Raw genomic sequence first — 17,527 nt, 5'->3', positions numbered from 1 at the left:
CCCAGTTTTCCAGGCGGTCCTCCCGCTATATCCACCCTCTCCACAAAGCGAGCAGACAGCGGGAATCATTACCGAGAGTTCGGGTTCGTACGAACCCGAACCGAACTCTGTTCGGACCATCCCTAATTAAGATCTAAGGATTGCCATGGTGGCCCATTGAAGAGGGCGGTGGTCGGTAATTGGTCAAGTACGGCCCATAATTGTTTGGTTTAATAGGGTCCTTAGACTGGGATCATGCTTTTTTGTGTGTGTTTTTAACATGTTTTTTTATTTTATTTTATTTATTTTTTTTGTTTTGTAAATTCACTGTCTGAGAGTTCACCTATTAAACCAGTGGGTGACCCTTTGTTACTCCAGAACTTTGCTTACAGAAGCGGCTGCAATGATAGAAATGTTGTGTGGGTGCTATAGCTTGATTTGCATTTCTGGCTAGTGGATGAATTTATAGCTGAAGGTGGCTAAAAGTACATCAGCCCGAGGCATTGGAATCATGAGAATATTTGCAAGAATGTTCAGTAAAACATTTTTCTTTTTGTTGCTTTTATTCATCAACTCATGTTATCCAAACTTTCCTTTCCATGATTTAACATTTGGCTTTGAGAGATGCAGGTACTGTAGCACACTTGGCAACACCATCACTAAAGGACTAAAGGCCCTTTTATATTGGACACATACTTGGTCATACAGTTGACAGCAGCCATCTTGTCAGAAAATATTTGACACCAGTGGTAAGGTCCAAAGCTAGGCTAATATAATAATAATACTACAGTGGTGCCTTGGATTACGAGCATAATTCGTTCCAGCACCATGCTTGTTGTAATCCAAATCCACTCTTAAACCACAGCAAATTTTCCCATAAGAAATCACTGATATGCAGACAATTGGTTCCACGACCCAAAAATAATGAGGCAATATGGCTGCCAGGCCACAGTACAGTTGAGGTTGGCTATAGAAGTTTGTTGAGTTGTTGGATTTTTCTGTCCATTCCTGGATAGGATGAGGGCTGAAAATAAACGTTAGCATGTGTCTTCTTATTTTACAGATCCAGATCACACTAAGGGTTAAGCTCACGTTCATTATTCCAGTACATTGGCACTTGTAGCAGATCTATGCAATCTCCAGCTAAAAAAACTAAAATCTGCAGTATTTTTCATCATGGCATTGTAGAGCATAAGACTATAGGTGTAAAGGAAGGGGCTTTCCTATTGCTATAAGGAGCAGGTTGTGAGAGCTATATTTGGCATCCTGTAAGGTTCTTCGCTGGCAGCTGCTAATCTCCTTGGGTAATAGACTCTAAGTGGATATGATTTATTAGTGTGCTTGTACGTGCAGAAAGGCCAAACCCCAAACATTACCCACAACATTTCTTGGCTTGGAAACCTGCATCGCAAGTGCTCTGGATGGTGGATTTCTCCTGACGGCAGATGAGACTAATGAGATCTGCTAGTTTATACAACCATCATCTGAAGTGTGGGACCAGCTTTAAGCCAGGTTCACACACGTGTAATACGGGTGAGGCGGTCAGGGGTTGTAGTCTAGATGCTGTAATCTACCTTCACTAGCTGTGATATCTGTGAAGTACTATATGTTGCCATATGTCTCCTGAGAACCATGATTGACGTAAGGGACACAGAGCATTGTTATAAGGGCTGCACTAACATAAATTATCTAGTAGGTAAAGGGTGACAGGTGGAAATATTTTCTATACAGATCTGCCAGATCCGAAGACACTTAGTATATTATTATTATTATTATCTGGTGAACAATGGTGGAAATGTTGCTTCTAATCATAGAGTATGCGCCATTTCCCCCATAGTGTATGTCTGCTGACAGCTGCTGGTTGGTGGGCAGGGTTTTGTTTTATGAACCTTTCCACATTGCATATGCAGTGCACAGCTGGCACCCCCACTCTGCCCAAGCGAGACTGGCAAACCTTGTGATATGTGGTATGTATACAGCCTTTGGCTGTCTGGCCATTCTACGAGCCATGGTTTTGCAACAGGTGGAGAGCCCCAAAGTTGGGAAACGCTGATCTCTACCATTGGTCTTGTCAGTGTGTACACATGCACTTCTGTATATTGACATGATGCTATTAGCTCTTTGTTAATGTTCATCTGATAAACCTTTAGAGGAATTTGGCACGTGGCGCATGTATGCTGCCGATTATCACATGGTCTTGAAGGGTTTTGTGGGCTCTTGAATTGGACATTAGTTTGTCTGTGCTCAACGTGCTGTGGTGGTAATCACTTGTTCCGCTGTGATAAGCTAGAATGTGTGAAGATAAACTGTCAGCGATACCTTAGTGAGCCTGATGCCTTTGCAAACCACTTGCCAGTTTCCAGTATTATCAGAAATTGACCTATTTTTTTTTTGTTAAACATATTTTTTAAGAATTTTCAATATTGTAAAATAATCCTGCAGCTTTTATTCTTATCACTAGGTCTAAAACTAAGCTGAGACTTTGTTTTGTCTGTAATACATAGGGTATACTGTAAAGTGACCTTTTACAGCATTAGGCTATGTTCACACAACGTAAGTTCAGTAGTAATCACAGCCGTTGTTGCTGATTTTCAACAACGGCCGTGATTACTACTGAACTTACACTGTTACAGCTAAGGGAATCCTGACCGGAGTGTATACACATAGGGGGAGATTTATCAAACATGGTGTAAAGTAGTGATGCACGATGCACCGAAATATCGATACTACTATCGATATTTCGGGCATAAAAACGGTTCGGTACCAGGATTTCCAATAATAGAGCTGCATAATAGAGCAGCTTAATATAAAGTATAGAGCAGAGAACACGGGCAGCGGCTAGTTGAGCGCCGGACGTGTTCTCTGTGTGCCACCCCCGGCCCCCTGGTGTCCCCTCCTCCGCCCACGTGGTCTCCGCTCCCGGCGGCGGCAAATTCAAATAGCCGGCACATAGCGAGCGCTAGTGCTGGCTATTCAGGGTAAATGCCGCTGTCACAACTGACAGCAGCATTTAACCCTTCCCGAGCCGCTCCATATGCAGCAGGAGTGCCGCCCGTGCAGCATGGTCCCCCGCACCTGCCCGATCCCCCACCACCACCCTTCCCCCGGGTACAGTGACACAACAACTCGCAGCATACCTTCTTGTGGGGAGTTGTTGTGCACAAGGAGGTATGCTGGGAGTTGTTGTCAGGAGGCTGCTAATGCCCTACAACTCCCAGCAGCATACCTCCTTGTGCACTACAACCCCCAGCATACCTTTTTGTGCATAAAGAGGTATGCTGGGGGTTGTAGTGCACAAGGAGGTATGCTGGGAGTTTCAGTTTTGCATTAGCAGCCTCCTGATACAACAAATCACGGCATACCTTATTGTGCACTACAACTCCCAGCATACCTCAGTGTCCACTACAACTCCCAGCATACCTTCTTATGGTGATTTGTAGTGCACAAAGGGGGTATTCTGGGAGTTGTAGTGCACAAGAAGGTATGCTGAGAGTTGCAGTTGTGCAGCAGAAGCCTCCCGACACAACATCCCAGCATGCCTCCTTGGGCACTACAACTCCCAGCATGCCTCCTTGGGCACTACAACTCCCAGCATGCCTCCTTGGGCACTACAACTCCCAGCATATCTTCTTATGCACTACAACTCCCAGCATATCTTCTTATGCACTACTACTCCCAGCATACCTCCGTGTTCACTACAAATCCCCATAAGAAGGTATGATGGGAGTTGTAGTGCATAAGAAGGTATGATGGGAGTTGTAGTGCACAAGGAGGTATGCTGTTGTGCACAGGGAGTTATGCTGCAGGGTAGAGGGGAATTAAAAAGTGTTATTAAAAAATTTAAAAAATCACAATAAAAGGTTCTAATAATCCCTTTTGCTTTTTTAAAAAAAAAAAAAAGTGGAAGAAAAGGAACATACATGTTTAACATCCATTGCATGCGTAATTGTCCGAACTATAAAATGTAACAAAGTTATCAAAAATCACATAAATAAGTATATCGCTTATATTTGTATTGTTACTTATTTTTTTTAAACTTTATTTAGTATCGAATTGGTATTGAGTATCGAAATAAGAAAGCTGGTATCGGTATCGAACTCAAAATTCTGGTATCGTGACATCCCTAGTGTAAAGTGAAACTGGCTCAGTTGCCCCTAGCAACCAATCAGATTCCACTTTTCATTCCTCACAGACTTTTAGAAAAATAAACGGTGGAATCTGATTGGTTGCTAGGGGCAACTGAGCCAGTTTCACTTTACATCATGTTTGATAAATCGCCCCCATAGTATACATTCTGGCCGGGATAGATAGCGGCGTTGCAAAAAACTGACATGTCAGTTTTCCTTAGCTGATAATAATTGAATAACTGCTGCAGAGAACCTATCAGTTCCCACAATGGAGTGTACGACTCCGGACCCACGCTCCATCGTGTGCAGCGGCGAATTGGAATGCGGGCGCGCATGGATACACCCGCATCCCAATTCATCAGAAGTGAAGATCATCTGTAGTACTGCAGGTGCCTAAGGCCATGTCCCCACTGCGTAAGACACTGGCCATTCTGTGACACAGCCGGTGTTATTGAAGATCATCCCGGCTGAGTCACAGAACGGCTAGTGTCTTACGCAGTGGGAACATGGCCTTAGGCACTATTCACACAAAGTAAAACTGGCAGAATCCTGCCAGCCTCCATGTGATCATGACAATCTATGGGAGGCTCACGCGGCTCCTCTCTCCTCATCGAAGAATGGACATTTTCATTCTTCAGCGTGAAGAGAGGAGTGATTTTGCATCACATCACCCCAATATGTATTCTATACTAGCTGACCATGTAGCAGAGCTGACGTGCGCATGATGTAGCAATGTGCTGCATAACGGGCATCTGTTTACCGGGTGTGGGGGTGTAGTGTAGGTTGAGATCTCTGCTTGCTGACTATAAATGAAAACATTCTAGTTCCATCCAGACTCTAAGAACATCCATAACACTTAAGATATACAAAGCTGTGACACAAAGACTGGTACATATGCCTGCATTCACTGACAGCAAGCAGAGATATTACAATAAATTTTCATATTACAGAAAACTAGGCTTGGGGACACATGTAAGTCTATAGAAGCAGCACAGGTGCATGGAGATGATGCAGATAGTGTCTGATTGTGGTCGGGTTACCAAGTCAATAGACAGCTATGCCGGCCCCCAGAGATGAGATCACATCTCCTGTGACGACAGGGAGGGAGGAAGAGGGAGCTGAGCTTGGTCAGAGTGGACCCAGAGTAGAAGATTTTAGACGTCCATAGTAGATAAGAATGAGAAGGAAAAAAAATGGTACTGGAAAGGGGGATTGTTTAAAATATAGTTTTTGTTACCCGGATAACCCCAATTCGGTAAGTGCCACCGTTTATTCTTCACTCCTTGCATCCGCTAGACTTCTGGCACATTGGTGGTAATAAATCTACCCCAGTGTTTGTTTTCCTTGGTTTCTTACAAGCCCCTCAGACTGATGGTGGGTGGATGCTTAGTAGATCCCTGTGGAATGATCTCTATAGGGATGTGTGTTCTTAAGTTGTTTGACCTCCACCTTGAAATGCAAGTAGTTTGTTTGTCAGATGAGTAGTTTTGGCAGACAGTAATATTATATGCACAGATACTTGGACCTGCTGTGAATTGCTTGACCCGAGCTGTAATGCTGTCACACGTTATGGATTATTCTTGATTTTGTGTATTTATGGCTGTAGAATATGCTGGGATTGTAGAGTCAGGAATCCTTTAAATGTGTGTTGGTAATTATTTTTTTTTTTGGCTTGTTGTCAAAAATCCGTCTCTTTGAGGTCTGAAAATGTTCACTTATAAAGTATATAATGTGGACAGAAATGTCTTGGCTTTTGGAGCAGGCTTTGGTTGAAAGGTCCAGATGTATTCCAGAGTTGGGCCTATTTCAGGCAGAGGGTGTGGATCTGTGGTTACTGCATGGGTTGTGTCTATTTGCTTTGCTCCAAGTTTAGCTTGTAACCAAATATAAATAAAAGTATCTTTTTCCTCCATAAATACGGCGGCTTTAAAACCATAGAGTTTTAAGAAGATACTTCCTTGAAGCCTGGCTAGATAAACACTGGTTAGTGGAGGTTAGCAGGCCTCATCCTGAATTCTTTAAGGAAAATAAATCTAAGTGTTAGCTGCTCTGTTTACTATGGTTATAAAGTTGTAGTGTTCAGTGTTCTATGTCCTCTGCAGTATCCCTTGATTTACCTTGTGGCAGCAGACAGGGCCATGTCACCCCTCACTTTTATTACATTAAAGGACAAGTGCCATGAAAAACTTTTTACCAGTAATTGAAGCACATTACAAAGTTATATAACTCTGTAATGTGCTTCAATCACCTATCTGCCTCCCTTCCCTGTCTTTTCCCCCCCTCCACCCCCCACCAGGAAGTGTCCTAACTCACACAGACCTAATGACTGTCGTCACCGTCACCAAGCTCTTCTCTCGGCTCCTTCTCCTGTTACACTAGCCTCCCCCCTCCCATGCCTTGTCAGGTGACTCAGCTTGCTCAGCTCCGATTGGCTGAACAACTGCAAGCCATCACTTGTCACATCTTACTTGCTTATCTTCCCTCCGACTGACTCCGGCACATAGGCAGCTCCCCCCTCCCCTCATACCCTCTCTCCTGCTGCTGTGGACTTAGTGAAGGAGTCATGTCACTAGAGAAGATGAGCTGAGCAAGCAGAGTCACCTGACAAGGAGGGGAGGGGATGGCTGGTGTAACAGGACCTAGACCAGAAATTTTTTCATGGCACATTTCTACTCTAAACTAATGCTTAGTGAGTCCATATGCTGTAGTAAGGCGTGGATGTCATAAAGGTGTGTCTTAGGGCCCTATTACACAGAGCGATAATCTGCCAAATCAGACTGATTCGGCAGATTACACCACTGTGTAATAAAGACAACTATCAGCCGATGAAACGATCATCGGCAGACTGTATATGTATATTGTTAGAGAAAACAAAAAATCGCTTAGTCTTAATAGGACCCCAAAAATCATAGGCCGCCAGGCGTGCATTGCCACATGTAATAGCGATGCACTGCTTACTGCTGATGGCTGTGTAAAAAATAAATACATTTTAAAAATCTATCTATCCTTATACATACACTCCGGTCTTCTTCTGCCCGCATTCTCTAAGCCGGTGTCTGAAGTGTAAGACCACTCTCAGATCTAGCAGATTGCTCGCTTATGTTAGTGATCCGGCCATATACTACAGCCTTTACTTTAGCAGACCTGTCTGGGCTTACATCTGCAGGGCTAATGATTGTGGCTCCCTCTAGTGATGACAGCTAATTGAAGCGGTTGTGGTATAACAGCCCTGGTGACATCACAGCATTTAAATGGTGGGTCTGGTATTTTCACAGTCACATTCATATAACCACCAATATAAACCCTTCCTTTCCCCGACTTGTGCTGGTTGTTAGATGCCAGTGCAGCAAGGCGTCAGTGTGGATTGATCTCTCTGGTATATATGTGTGGACATTTTGGAGACTGAAAAGATCTCTGACCTAGGGGCTGTTTCCAAGGTTTCTGCATTAAAATCTCTCTAAATACATTACAAACAAGTGATGTCACGGATTATCTTCAGATAGTGTGGAGGACATGTGCCGGCAGGATCGTGATGGAAACAACTCTGCACTTATAAAGAGTGGACGTAATGCTGGTTTTTGAGTGACTTGTTTCATGTGGTTACTTTTTGGCTGGCTGCTGCTGTGTTTGTATATGCTCTGATGTCACTCAACCTTGAACTGGATGACATCAGCATACTTTAAGGGCCACGTGTGCTGAATCTGACAGCAGCATAATCCATGTTCCTCCTCCTTTTTTTGTGGCAGCCCAGGGTTCTTGTTATTGATTTGCTGGGTGACAGGCCTGTGTAGGGGGAGCTGCTCTTCCTAGAAATACTAATAATCCTGAACACAGTTTGTTTACTACTGTGCACGATACAGCTGGGGCGCTACAATGCCAGAAGGTTGTGTATTACATAAAACACATGTTTGCTGTTTAGTGTTAAGTGGGAAAGAGAAGTTCTGTGGCTTGTGTAATGAGCATGTGCATGGCTGTAACATCTGGACTGCTACTTTATTCTGCTGATAGCCAACATGTCCCACGTAGGGCAACAGTCATCATGGAAGTGCTGCTCAATATGCCGCCAGGAGGAGCTGAGCAGATTAATATACCGTTTTGTAAAAAAAATATTTGATAAATAGGAGTCCAGTGGGCAGTGTCACAGATTGATTGGCAAAGTTCCTTCTACGTGTATGCATACAGACATGGCTGTCAATCACTGAGTAGGACCGCCTCCTAGACTCCTAAACTTAAAAGCAGAGATTTCTATCAGTAAGTAATAAGTGATACCATATCGTTCCTTTCTAAAAAGATATATCAATTTGCTTAGCTCCTCCCGCTCCTAATACATGCTAGTAGATTGGGACAGTTTTCACTGTTGCAGGTCCCATTTAAGAAGTAATATAGTGACGTAGACTTCCAAGTGTTCATTTTTTCCCTCTATATGCTTCTGACTTCTTATGGAATTACAGTTGTTTTTTTTTCTTTGTATTCTCCAAGTGCCTAATTGCTCTGATCTCTCTGCGTTCAGAGTGTTCCCTGTCCCTGCTCTCTGCCAGACTCTAGCCATGTCCGGATTGGATACTAGGGCCATCAATCAAAGCTGACCGGAAGGACCAGGAATGGTTTGAATACATAGAGATTTGGGCAACTAAAAAGAAAATCCTACCCCCTGGGCACTTGCATTGGGGGCCGGGACCTTCAACAATGTTTATCTTTTAGGTATGTATGGACTCCCCAACCAGAGCTCTGTATAGGTGTGTGAGCAGTCATGGTTAGCTTGTTTCCTATATGCACAGTATCCCATATGACATTTAGGTAACCCTCAAGGATGAATAAACTTGTAGTGAAAGTTATAGTGGTCCCTATATCAGAAGCTTGTCCACCACACCCCTTCTTTCCACGTTCTGCGGATTTTCTTGGTTGCCTAGGAGCTTGGTAAAGTCTGGAAGTGATTCCATGTCTGTTGTGTCATGGGTCTGTGTTGCAAGAGATGAGTCACCGTCCTTTCAGGCCTTATTTATTTGGCTGTTCTCTTGACTGGGTCATTGTAGTCATTGGCATAAGACTTTCTTCACATTGGGTAACAGTTAAACAATAATAGTAGTAAATAAAGGTTTAGTTTGTTTTGTGGCTTCCGTCCTTGTTTCCATACGTGGTGGTGGACACACGGAGATGTAACCTGCTGATCCAATTCCCTCTGCATTGAATTAATCACTTATTTTGTTCTGGGATCCTGTGCTCTCGGCCAAGGTCAGACAATGAATTGTGTGTTCCTGGACCTTTCACAAAGTGGAATGTTGCTGGCGCAGTCTTGTAAGGATGACTAAGAATTCATGTATGTGTCAGCCGTTCTGCCTGCCAAGATGCAAGGAATTTCAAGTCCGATCCTTTAACAAGACTGAGGTTTGTTTCCCCTCTTATATTTTATCGTGGCTCATACCATATTTGTGTTTTCTGCCTCTAACAGATTGTACATGATGATATTCCAGGACAAGTCACATTTTGCTTAGAACTCCTTTTATTTGTTTTCATATTGGGGGAATGACGTCTGATGATAATGATAAATGCTAAAGTAACGGTATATAGCAAGAGACTTCATTCATTTAGGAACTGTAGGAACTGCCCTTTTGGCATACTTCATATGCTTCATATATATATTTTATTAAAGGGATTATACAGGCTGTAAAAACTGATGGCCTGGCCTCAAGATCAGTCATCAATATCTGATTAGCAGGAGCACTCTTCAATGTTCAGACGAGCTATTAGTACAATGATTAGTGGCGGTGGTGCAAGGTACTGCTGTGTTGTCCTTTTTACTCCTCTTCAATCAGCAGATCCTTGAAGGGGCCAGGAGTTGGACACCAGATAACCCCTTTAATGTCATTGGTGTTGTGATCCTGCTGTATGGGTCCATTCACACATACTGGATCTGCAGCATATTTGATGGTGTAGATTTTATGCTTTAGATACACTGATATCTGCAGATCCTGTATGTGTGAATGGACCCCAAGCAATCATGCAGTTTGCTTTTATATGAACTGTGTTTAATATAATTATTTTTTTCAAGAGCAGATTTTCTTCTTAGGGGGAATCTGTCAGCACCTGGGTCATGACAGTGTGCTGTAGTTGGCAGTGATGATGATGATCATCATCATCATCATGGGTATGCGCACACTACGGAATTGCGACAGAGAACCCGTTGCGGATTCCGCAGCTCGCACACGCTCACTGACTCATAAAATGGAGTCTATGACAGGCGCGGAGACGCGCATGCCCGTCACAGTCCACAACAGGTTTTCCTTCGCGATTCCATAATGTGCATGTACCCTTAGACAGATTTGCTTTAAGCCTCTACTTTGTATTGGTTCTTAAAATGTTAGGAAGTCTCCAGCAGTGGGAGCGGAAGATTGCTATAATGTGTATGACACCTTGATAGTCCTCATCTGAATTTCCTATTTCACACGCCAGGGCCAGTTTTAATACCCTTTTACCTTCACTGTTTACAGTGTGTCAGGAAACCACAGTACCCAAAGGAAACCACAAAATCATGAGGAGAACATCTAAACTCCAGGCACATATTGCATTTGCCTTTGAATTGAAAGCCATGACCCAAGTGTTGCAAAACAGCAGTGCTAACCCTTTAACCGCTGTTACCTGTGACAACTTTTACTGACCTTTCTGTTATGGTGTCTGGAGTAGAATTTTATTACAAAATATCTAAAGGGACAGTATGACTTTATCTTCTAAACTGTATTGTCCAGTGGATATTTGTTCAGTATGTGACACCTTGACTACCTTCACAGCCCTGGATTCTTGTCCTATGTGTCGCCCTCTTCCCAAAGGCCATAAACTCCCTGCTGCCCACCAAATAAACAATGCTTTCTTGGAGAGTGGCAGCGATGGATGTGTTGCTGTTACTAGTCACATGTCAGGACTACAGCCCAGTGTCTGGGACACATTGTAACCATTTTGTTAAGCAGAACAATGTGTGCCTGTGATGGGTAGTGTTTGGGAAGATCCTGTATAATGCAGAAACTATGCAGGAAAGTTAACAGTTTGGACACTGAATCTGCGCGTGTACACTCCTACATGTCCTGTTTGTTATGGTGCTCTGCCTTCTAGTGATGATATCATGTCAGTATGTGGATGTACTGTATGCAAATATATGCTGTTATAGGAAATGTGTAAGAGCACATAGACGCTTTCCACTTGCAGTTGTTGTTTTTATGGGTTAAAGTGTTCCTCTGTAAAAGGAAGCCTGCAAACAATATAGTACATATTGGGAAACAGGGTGAAACAGAGAGGCATGACATCTGCAAATGCTTAGGTGACTGGAGCAGAGAGCAATTGCCAACTTCTCAAGGTGAGAGGAGTCTTGGACGCTGAGCTATGGATCTACTGTAAATACTCTAGATGGATGCCATGCAGTGGTCGCTGCTGATATGGTGTCATTGTTGTTCTACTTCTTTATTTTTAGTAGCTCTTGACAACAGATCTTCCCAGCTCCTAAGGGAAGAGGAACTTTGTAGATGTGAGAGAAAATAGTGCCAATAGTGACCAGTGTTCCCCTCCATGCCTCTTCTGGACTGGTACATAAATCAATAAAGCACACTAGAAAAATTTTGCACATAATAATAAATAGTATATAAGTTTATTAACCCTGTAATCCTCCTGCTATTTAAAACTATTGTATAAAGATTTACAAGAGTCACAGTACATATCCATATAGACAAAATATAGATCAGAATATCATGCTTTAATCTGGGGTTTACTGGCTTTATAGTTACTGTCCCTGTTAGCCCAGCCCAATTGTGTGTCTTGGTAATGAAAAAAATATATATATTTATATGATTTCTTCAGATTATGTTGACTGCATCCCTACATCAGGGATGTCAAACTCAGGCCCTCCAGCTGATGCAAATCTACTATTCCCATCATGCCTTGGCAGCCAAAGCTTTGGCTGTCCAGGCATGATAGGAATTGTAGTTTTGTAACAGCTGGAGGGCCTGAGTTTGACACCTGTGCCCTACATCCTTTAAAGGGGTAGTGCGGCGCTAAATCATTATTCATAGAATAACACACATTACAAAGTTATACAACTTTGTAATGTATGTTATGTCTGTGAATCGCCCCTTTCCCCGTGTCCCACCACCCCCGCCCGTGTACCCGGAAGTGTGTGGTGCATTATACATACCTGATCCGTGTCGAGGCCGTCCGCCATCTTGTGCCAAACGTCATCTTCGGACGGACGGCCCAATCCCTGCCGCTGTCTCCCCTCCGCCACGTCATAACTGTGCTCAGCCGCGGCTACAAAAACATGGCCACTTTCCCCCTACTGTTGTCTCCAGTTTGGGTGGGTTTTTAAAACTCAGTTCCATTGAAGTAAATGGAGCTTAATTGCAAACTGTACCTGAACTGGAGACAACAGTAGGGGGAAAAGTGGCCATGTTTTTGTAGCGCTGGATAACCCCTTTAAATATCCAAGTTTGAGGTTTACAGTCACTAGTAGAATATGTTTGGTCTGTCAAAGGTTTTGGTGAGGTAATATTTTAAGCCCAGTTTTAATTATGATCTGTGTTTTACTCGTTTCATGCTTTCCTGCTTTTGGAGTCTTTGATCTTATTACTCTTTTTAATCGATCATATTAGTTGCCATATAATTGATTATACATGATAAATGTGTTTATGTAATAGCACTGTTATTTGTCAGCTTTATCAGGGTATATTTACGGGTGTCAAATTTACTGCAGACATTTCTACATCTGAAAGGGGTTTGCAAAAATTTCTGCAACAGAGCTGCTGTGTATGAATATACCCTAAGTGTTACTGTTTTACCTCCTTAGGTGAAATTGTGGTAAATGAAGTGAACTTTGTCAGAAAGTGCATTGCATCGGACACAAGCATCTATGACCTATGGGGGAAGTTGACCTGCACTAACTTTAAGCTTTCATTTATTACCGATAGTCCTGTGCCCTTCCAGGTATGCACTGTATATTCTGACCGATCTTTATTGCATATGAAAGTTTTAGAGATGTTTTTGCACAACTCATCTGTCTCAGGTTATATGTTAACTTGTTGCCACCTTTGCTAAATGTGATTTTCAGGGCATAAACACAGGGCTGGCGCCAGCATAGGGCTTACCCGGACATGTTTCAGGGCCTAGACAGGAAGAGGGGCCCGGTGTTCTGATGTTCAGCCCCCCCCACACACACACACACACACACACTGTAGTGCAGGGTGAGCGGGCTGAACATCAGAAGAGGGCAGGACCTGTGAGCGTCCTGCAGAGAGAGGGGGATGAAGGACCTGATCACATGACCCACAGGTCCTCAATACTACAGTGCAGAGATTAGCCCAACAGAGAGTAAGAGGGAGAAGAAGACTGAGCTGTAAGTGCTCTGTGTGTGTATATGTATATGTGTCAGTAACATGTATGTTTTAGTAGTGCATGTGTTTGTCAGTCAGTAATTGTGTGTGCATATGTTAGTGGTGTCTCAAGTGATTGTGCACAGTGGATGGATGCTTAGGCTATGTCACCCTAGGGCCTGCAAAAACCTGGAGCCGGCCCTGCATAGACAGACAGTGAACATTGTCATTAAGGTTCAGCCCTCTAGATGCCCACCTAGTAGCAGCCACTGTGTGAATTTCTTCTTGGCAGTTCTTCTCTTTTTCTGTTCTCTGTAACTTTCTCGGGCTGATAAAGACATTTCTGTTTATCAGTTTCTAATCCAGCTTCATGTCCGTCATAACCTGTTGGTGAAGTTGTTACCCTCTTGTCTCGTTTCTGATTTTTTTTTTTTTTGTATTTACAATTCCTCTTCCTACATGTGGTCACATAAGGTTCTTTATTCAGTCCCCAGTAAGAGGTAGAGGAAAGAGAAAATTTGTTGACGGACATGGCCCAACTTTGGAAACCCATTTAGGTTGCATTATCTACAATATTGTTAAGAACAAGCACATAATGTCTAAGACCATAAGAATTGGTATCAGTGTTATACATGGTCATAAACATTAAATTACTATACACTAACCCATTCACTTTTTAGTACAGTAAACATTATGAGCCTTTTCACAATCTGCTTCCTGCCCCATTTGTCCACTGTATTGCTGTGTGGGCCACACATATTGGGCTTTCATACTGTAGATATACTATGGAGCACCCTTTTGGAGACTAGTTATAATACAAAATTAACTTTTCTTCAATAATACCATGATGGAATATTTGAATTTCATTGTATTACAAATGTTTGACATGATCTTATCTTGTTTTCCAGAAATTCCACTATAAAAATCACCTCTTTGGTGAGCATGATGTCCCACTGACTTGTATTGAGCAGATTGTTGTAGGTATGTATACTTATTGTTGGGTAACTCAAGTCTTCAGTATTATTTCTAATTATTATGTGGCTTTTTCTTCTCACTTAGGCTGGGTTCACACTGCGTTTTCAGCATACATTTAACGAATCCGTTTTTTTTTACGGACAAAAAAATAGTGTCCGCAACGTTTTTGTGTCCGTCAAAAAAAAGTGATCCGTTTTGATCCGTTTTTTTTTTTTATAGTGGAAGTCAATGGAAAAACGGATCAAAACAGATGCACACAAATGCATCCGTTTTTTGCAATCCGTTTTATATCAGTTTTTTTGCAAAAACGGATTAAAAAAACGCAGTGTGATCCCAGCCTTGCTAAAGTAATGAGAGACTGTTCACCCCCCCTATAGGTCATTACCCAGCTACCACCCTTCTTTATAGTTCCACTATGCAGTCTCTTATTAACTAAGAGGGCCAAGGTATCTTCCTTACCATATCGAACTATATCTATTAAAGGAGAAGTCCAGTAAAAATGTTTAAGTATTGTATTGCCCCCCAAAAGTTATACAAATCACCAATATACATTTATTACGGGAAATGCTTATAAAGTGCTTTTTTCCCTGCACTTACTACTGCATCAAGGCTTCACTTCCTGGATAAAATGGTGATGACACGACCCGACTCCCAGAGCTGTGCGGGCTGTGGCTGCTGGAGAGGATGATGGCAGAGGGATGCTCAGTGTCCCTCCAGTGCCCTGTGTCCCTCAGTGTCCCTCTGCCATCATCCTCTCCAGCAGCCACAGCCCGCACAGCTCTGGGAGTCGGGTCGTGACATCACCATGTTATCCAGGAAGTAAAGCCTTGACGCAGTAGTAAGTGCAGGGAAAAAGCTCTTTATAAGCATTTTACGTAATAAGTGCATATTGGTGATTTGTATAACTTTTGGGGGACAATACAATACAATACTTTAATAAAAATTTTCGCCGGACTTCTCCTTTATTGTACGGGGTGATCCGCACTGATTCTGTAGTGTGCACATACCCTTACACAGTTCTCATTCAAATCAGTGTAATGCCGGACAGTACAGGTCTTCCAGGGCCAGATAATCTCTTTGTGGCAGCTGTCCATTTTGGATCCTAAACATAAAACCCCATCTATTAACTGAGAATTTCCTAATAGGATATAGGAATATGGTTTTCTAAACTGGACAAGCCTTTGAGGAGTACCAAGTTCTCAGTTACACCAAGTAATGCTGTAGACGTTCTGTTACTTGTCAGTAGACAAAACTGTATTAAAAGGACTGAAGTAGTTTGTGGAAGGGAAAAAAGCAAGCTGACAATGTATTATTATTTACCCCAGCATACTTCCTCAGTATGTGACGTCCCTCTCAGCTCTAGACATTGCTTGTTGCATTTTGTGGCTAGCAGCTGGATCAGTGACTAGTTGTCTTCTATAATCCTTGTGTAGGGTCATGCAATTTCAATGGCATAGCATTTGCATAGTTGCCAACATTTGAAATTTTTTTTCCAGTGACACTTTAGCGTTAAAAGAGGGTGTGGTTTGTTGTGGGTGTGGTCTCTGTGGTGTGTGGCCTATCATGGGTGTAGGTTCAACATTTTCGAGTTAGAATTTACAGTCAGAACAACACAAAAGGAGCATTACACACCCCAGTATTAGGTCCCCAGTATATTACACACCCCACTCATATGATGCAGCTGCACCTCATATCATGATATTACTACCCCTTCATCATCCTCCTTGCCCCTCCATCATTATACTACTACGCCCTTCATCCTCCTGCCCCTTCATCATCATATTACTACCTAGTCTTCATCCTCCCGCCCTTCCATCATCATAGTACTACCCCCTCCATCCTCCTGCCCTTCCATCATCATACTACTACCCCCTTCATCCTCCTGCCCTTCCATAATCATAGTACTACCCCTCTCATCCTCCTGCCTCCCCATCATCATACTACTTCCCCCTTCATCCTCCTCCTGTCCCGTGATCATCATACCAGTACCCCCAGGGACCCCTCTCCCTGCTCTTCATGAGTGACATAGCTCGATCTGAAGGGGCGGGGCTTACCACAAAGGGGCGGAGCTTCTCAGGACATGCTCGGGACATGATTTTGCCGGAGCTGTCTCCTCAGAATCGGGACAGTCCTGGCAAAACCGGGACTGTTGGCAACTATGCACTTGTCCTGTGCTATAGTATTTGTCGTTCTTTTTTTATAGGCATTTCATATAAATACGCACGCCGTTAGTCCAAAGGACAGCATGTAGTTTTCCAGTTGTGTATTGTAAGAACTGGTTTTATTATAGTTAGGGAACTGAGCACGAAGATGAGGTCTTTATGTCCCCACTGTTCAAAGGCTGCACATCACTAGACTGACTGTGCAGGTACAACTTCACATTGCTGTTTGTTTGCTTTCTTTAGTAAATGACACCAAGAGAAAGCAGAAGATCCTCTCGTCCAACAAGAAACTGAAATTTAACCCCACAGAGTTGATAATTTATTGTAAAGACTTCCGCATTCTTCGATTTCGGTTTGATGAATCCGGCCCCGAAAGTGCAAAAAAGGTACATTTACCTAAAAATAGTTCACTTGGATTGTGGAAATATCTACTTTGACTATTTTTTTGGAAGAAAACCTTGCCGAACCTTCATTGTATAGCATACATGTTTAAACCTAGGCCATTATATACAATAGCGAGGCTTTAAGACACTAAGGACTTTGTGCTGTACATGTATGGTGCTTAGTTGAAAACCAGTAAAGGGGATATCCAGAAAGCACCTTTTGTGCTTTCTGGCCGCTCCACTCCCTCTCTCTGCCCATCTGTGCTGGTATATTCCGTAGGTGAAGGGGGGTGGGGGCATTTTGCCGGCAATGTCTAGTAGCTGTCCTATGTTGCTGTAACATCAGACAGCTATTGATTACTGTCTACAATCTACTGCCTCCCCCCCCCCCCTCTTGTTTGCATAAGTATTGGTATGGACAGACAGATGGAGGAGTTTGAGCGGCCAGAGAGCAGAAAAGGTAGGACTTTTCCTACTCTCTGGATGTCCTCTTTTAATGTTATCTAAACATTCAATTACATTTTTTGTGATTTTGTATTATTTTGGAATGGGGA

At 42.9% G+C, this 17,527-nt stretch overlaps 1 protein-coding gene across 1 annotated transcript in view; it reads left to right on the top strand.

Annotated features, from left to right (window-relative positions):
- Positions 1-17,527, top strand: part of MTMR10 (myotubularin related protein 10) — a 57,159-nt gene that overhangs the window by 12,214 nt on the left and 27,418 nt on the right. The window contains exons 3-5 of the mRNA XM_069956539.1: positions 12,931-13,067; positions 14,362-14,434; positions 16,834-16,976. Coding sequence (XP_069812640.1) covers positions 12,931-13,067; positions 14,362-14,434; positions 16,834-16,976 — 353 coding nt within the window. The remainder of the gene's footprint in view (positions 1-12,930; positions 13,068-14,361; positions 14,435-16,833; positions 16,977-17,527) is intronic.

The sequence above is a fragment of the Dendropsophus ebraccatus genome, chromosome 1 (genome assembly GCF_027789765.1).
Source record: "Dendropsophus ebraccatus isolate aDenEbr1 chromosome 1, aDenEbr1.pat, whole genome shotgun sequence".
NCBI classification, from domain to species: Eukaryota; Metazoa; Chordata; class Amphibia; order Anura; family Hylidae; genus Dendropsophus; species Dendropsophus ebraccatus.
This window is presented reverse-complemented; position numbering and strand designations above follow the sequence as displayed.